The sequence below is a fragment of the Egretta garzetta genome, unplaced genomic scaffold (assembly GCF_000687185.1).
Source record: "Egretta garzetta isolate BGI_Z169 unplaced genomic scaffold, ASM68718v1 scaffold616, whole genome shotgun sequence".
Lineage (NCBI taxonomy): Eukaryota > Metazoa > Chordata > Aves > Pelecaniformes > Ardeidae > Egretta > Egretta garzetta.
The window spans coordinates 226,778-231,452 of NW_009259982.1; the positions used below are offsets into that span (position 1 = coordinate 226,778).

Genomic DNA, 4,675 nt, shown 5'->3' on the forward strand with positions numbered 1-4,675 from the left:
GGCCCGTGGCAGAGGCGGGGGGAAGTGGTGGGTTGGCAGGGTTAGGTTAACGGTTGGACTTGATGATCTTAAAGGTCTTTTCCAACCTATACAAGTCTATGATTCTAAGGGGATGGGGTGGGGGTGCAGAGCTATCCTTCCCTCAGGCTCCCCGGGCACCAGCAGTTTGTTTTTCAGGGATTTTCTGAGCCACCACCGGCATCTTCGCACTCAGCAGCCCCAACAGATTTTTCTCTCTTAAGTGTGCCCAAGCACTTTGCAAATCCACCTGAGCTTCAGCACTTGTGGCATCCTGCACTGCCTGAGGAGCAGACCTCATTTTGGGGAGGGTAACCCTGCCTTCTCCCCCCTGTCGAGCTGTCCTCGGGTTGGATGGGGAGGTGGCGGAGCTCGGCGGGCAGTAAATGAGAGTGTGCCCATGTTGCGTCCCTCCTGCCCTAGGTGATGTACTTCAGCTCCCTCTTCCCCTACGTGGTGCTGGTTTGCTTCTTGGTGCGGGGACTTCTGCTGCGCGGGGCGGTGGATGGGATCATGCACATGTTCACACCCAAGGTAGGAGTCTCCAAGCCCAGCAGGCTCCAAAGCAGGTTGTCCTGCTGGCTGGTCACACCCTATCTTCCCTTATGCTCCCCACCCCAAAAACCTGAGTACCAACCCCAGACTAGCTGGGAGATCCTGATACATCCTCAGGACGTGCCAGCAGCACCCTAAACATGGGGGCATGGCCAGGACAGCCAAGAGCCTCACAAACTCGCCACCCTGGCACTGCTCTGAGCCTCAGCATCGCTCCCTCCCATCACCTTTAGGTGCCCAGAAGCCAGGGTGGGGGTGTGGGGTGCCCGAGGCGATATATTTAAAGACTTCATGGGAAGATGCTGGCTGGCAACAAAACCTCTGCTGGTGGTATGCATCCATTAATTAACCAGCTAATTAATTAATTAAGCAGAGATGTAGATGCAGCAGCTCAGCCGGCGAGGCTGTTTGCTAGAAGATGCTGATTATGATTTCTTGATGAATGATGCTCGGAGGTCTCCAGCCTGCAGCTCTTGCAAGAGAGGTGGGATGTGGCTGGGGGGATGGGAGGTTAAGCAAACTCACTAGCCGACACATTTGATTTCAAGTGCTCCAGGTGCTCCGGAGGCAGACAATGGCCAGGGGAGGATGGAGACCCATCATCACTGGGTGGCATGTGGCTCCCTGGGGTGGGGGGACGTGGACGCCGGCTCCCCAGTGCAGCTGGGTTCGTCCACTGGGAGGCTGTAGGACTTTGCACTGGGAGATTGGGCACCCAGCTTGGGCTCTGGGGCAGATGGAGCACCCAGAGACATGGTTGGGACAAATCTTCACCTGCCCTTCTCTGTGCCTCAGTTTGCCCCTCTGTGGGGAAGAGAAAAGGGACCTGTGAGTGCTGGGCAATGCAGGACCTGACTGTGGGAGACCAAAGCATGCCCATGGCTGCTCTGAAACCAGCCCAGGTTGTAGGCACAGTGGCCTTTTAATTTGGCTCTGGCTCCACTGGGATGACTTGGGGGGCCACCAAACCACCTAACAACTTCTTCTGTCTCCCCTCCAAGCTGGACAAGATGCTAGACCCCCAGGTGTGGCGGGAGGCAGCTACGCAGGTTTTCTTCGCCTTGGGCTTGGGCTTCGGAGGAGTCATTGCCTTCTCCAGCTACAACAAGCAGGACAACAACTGCCACTTTGATGCCACGCTTGTCTCCTTCATCAACTTCTTCACGTCCGTCCTGGCCACCCTGGTTGTGTTTGCTGTGCTGGGCTTCAAGGCCAACATCATGAATGAGAAATGTGTGGTGGAGTAAGATTTGCTTTTTCTCTGCTTGGGGTTGCTACTGCTGGTTGTGGTGGGTCTGGAGGCAATAGAGTAAGAGCTCTGGAGCTGGGCGATACTGTGTTTTGGAGCACCCAGGTTCCTGATGGTCAAGACCTGGATCTCTGGAGATGTTCCATTGTAGCTGAGGGAGCTGGGTATTCAGCTCCTCCAACCTAAAATCCAGCCCTAAGATGGAACTCTTAATCTGCAAATCGAGGGTAAATTCAGTGCGTCCAGTCACATCACCTGGGTTTCCCCCAGTTTCCACCCATCGTAGGGTCCACTTGTCTGCAAGGTTAAGGGAGCTGCTGTGCTGGACCTTAGAAACGGCTGGGGGAAGGTGAATTTGTGCACTTAATGTTATCTTTAGATACTGAGCTGCATCCATAAAAATCTGGACCATGCAGTGTGGAGTCCCAGAGCAGGAGATAAACCTGAGAAGGAAGCTCAGAGGGCCCGTTCCCTGCTGGGTCTCCATCTGCATCCTCTGTCTTGTGGCCTAATGCAATGTTTACTTACACCTTGGGAAATCACAAAGAGGTCCTCTGACCGAGACCTGGGTAACGTGACCCAGGGAGGTTCATCCTGCCTGGGGCAAAGTGTTTGCATGCTCAGGCCCCATCCTCCACCCTGGGAGGAAGGGGACATCTCTGGCTTAGCAGGCTCTGCTCTCTCTTAGGAATGCTGAGAAGATCTTGGGCTACCTGAACACCAACGTGCTGAGCCACGACCTCATCCCACCCCACGTGAACTTCTCCCACCTCACTGCCAAAGACTACAATGAGATGTACAGGGTGATCATGACAGTGAAAGAGGGGCACTTCAAAGAACTGGGCTTGGATGCCTGCCTGTTGGAGGACGAACTCAACAAGGTACCTGGTGGCACTCCTGGTAGGACTGAGAGGTCACTTACCCCATTGCCTCTCGCTGGTAGGAGCTGCTCTCCTTGTGTCGCTCCTGGCACACGGATCTGGAAAAGTTACTTTTAGAGACCCTCCAGGGATGGGGGTTCCCTGTGGTCTTCCCCAGCACACAGTGGTCCTTCCTGGGGTGGGAAGAAGGTCTCCCATAGCAAACCTAGCAGGGTCATCACCACTTCCAGGCTGGGGTACCAGCCTGGATTTTTCTTTCCTTGAAGAGTGGTAGACCTGGGGCATGCAGGGGCCTGCAGGCTACGTCCCTGACATGTTTCTTCTCATCTTTTGGTCTTCTCTCCCCTGGAACAGTCAGTGCAAGGAACTGGCCTGGCCTTCATTGCCTTCACAGAAGCCATGACCCACTTCCCAGCCTCACCATTTTGGTCTGTCATGTTCTTCCTGATGCTGATAAACCTGGGGTTGGGCAGCATGATCGGGACCATGTCAGGCATCATTACGCCCATCATAGACACCTTCAAGGTGCGGAAGGAAGTGTTCACAGGTGAGGTCTTTTCTCCTGCAACCTCCTGGGGAAGGGGTGGAGGGTCCCCATTGCCCCGGGGAGTCACTCCAGAAGAGTGTGGACATGGTGGATGTGTACTGGGCCCTGCTAATGCAGGGAATGGACCTTGTGGTGGAGGCCTTGGTTCTTCTTAGGGTGCTCTGCTGACCACGCCCGTTTGCTCCCCACAGTTGGTTGCTGCATCTTCGCCTTCGTGGTGGGATTAATCTTTGTGCAGCGCTCTGGGAATTACTTTGTCACCATGTTTGACGATTATTCAGCCACCCTGCCCCTCACGGTCGTGGTCATCCTGGAAAACATCGCTGTGGCCTGGATTTATGGCACCAAGAAGTAAGGCATTTGTACAACCAAAGAATAACTGTGCTGTAACTCCTGGCTAAAACCCCCTCCTTCCAGCTCTTATCCATATGGCTTCTTCCCCAGGAGGCCAGCTCTGATGGGGCAGGTACCCTATAGAGGCAGGAACTCAGTTCACTTTGATCCTCTTGCCCTGCCCTAGGTGCAACCCACTCCCAGGAGCAGGTCCTTCTAGCAGGTATCTGCTCTTGGTTGTGGTGCTCTGCCACTTGTGATTACCCTTTTGTCTGAGGTTTCCAGGTCCTTCTGGAAGGGGACCTTGTTCCCCCAGTGCCTGTTCTTGTTGTTCATAAGTTGGCCAGAGCAAAGGGAGGTCTGGATAATGCTCAAATAGCTAAGGAAAACCTTAGGAGGTTCCCAACCAGTCCTACATGCCTGAAGGACACTGAGATGCTTGCCTGGATCAGCTGGGTTCTTCTTCAGGCTCTACCTTGAGCATAATTTCCAGCTCCTGGGACGGGAGTTTCTCACCTGAAGGTGGGGAACAGCATGGTTCCATCTTTTCTTCTCGACAGGTTCATGCAGGAGCTGACGGAAATGCTGGGTTTCCGGCCCTATCAGTTCTACTACTACACCTGGAAGTACGTCTCTCCCATCTGCATGGCCGTGCTCATGACCGCCAGCATCATCCAGCTGGGAGTCAGCCCCCCGGGCTACAGTGCATGGATCAGAGAGGAGGTGAGCACAGCTCCCTTCCCCGCAGCTACCTCCACCCCAGGTCCAGACTGAGCAGGGGGCAGCTGAGAGCTGCAAACCACCTTGCTCTTCGCAGCTCTGCTCGTTTCTCCTCCCCGTTCCTGCTGGGGACGTCCTGCCTGTGGCTGCTTATCCCCTGCAAGCAATCAGGTTTGTCCACACTGCCCAGAAATCTCCAGCCAGCTCTGGCCATGGGCTGAAGTTTGAGCTTGGATTTTGGTTTGCTTCCACAGCTACGCCCTGTGTGCAGGACCATCGCCTTTTCCTTGATTGGAACCCACCTTCTGCTAGCTTCACGTGGTGCCCCTGAGGGTGAAGTCTGGCAGGAGGCAGCCGGAATTGCCTAGCACT

At 54.8% G+C, this 4,675-nt stretch overlaps 1 protein-coding gene across 2 annotated transcripts in view; it reads left to right on the top strand.

Moving 5' to 3' along the window:
- The window catches only part of SLC6A17 (solute carrier family 6 member 17), a 12,128-nt gene that overhangs the window by 6,963 nt on the left and 490 nt on the right, over positions 1–4,675 (top strand). The window contains exons 5-10 of one of the 2 annotated variants that reach the window (XM_009640455.1): positions 442–552; positions 1,575–1,816; positions 2,511–2,710; positions 3,068–3,250; positions 3,442–3,601; positions 4,144–4,306. In XM_009640455.1, coding sequence (XP_009638750.1) covers positions 442–552; positions 1,575–1,816; positions 2,511–2,710; positions 3,068–3,250; positions 3,442–3,601; positions 4,144–4,306 — 1,059 coding nt within the window. Of the gene's footprint in view, positions 1–441; positions 553–1,574; positions 1,817–2,510; positions 2,711–3,057; positions 3,251–3,441; positions 3,602–4,143; positions 4,307–4,675 lie in introns of both variants that reach the window. The other variant, XM_009640454.1, reaches the window with a different exon arrangement.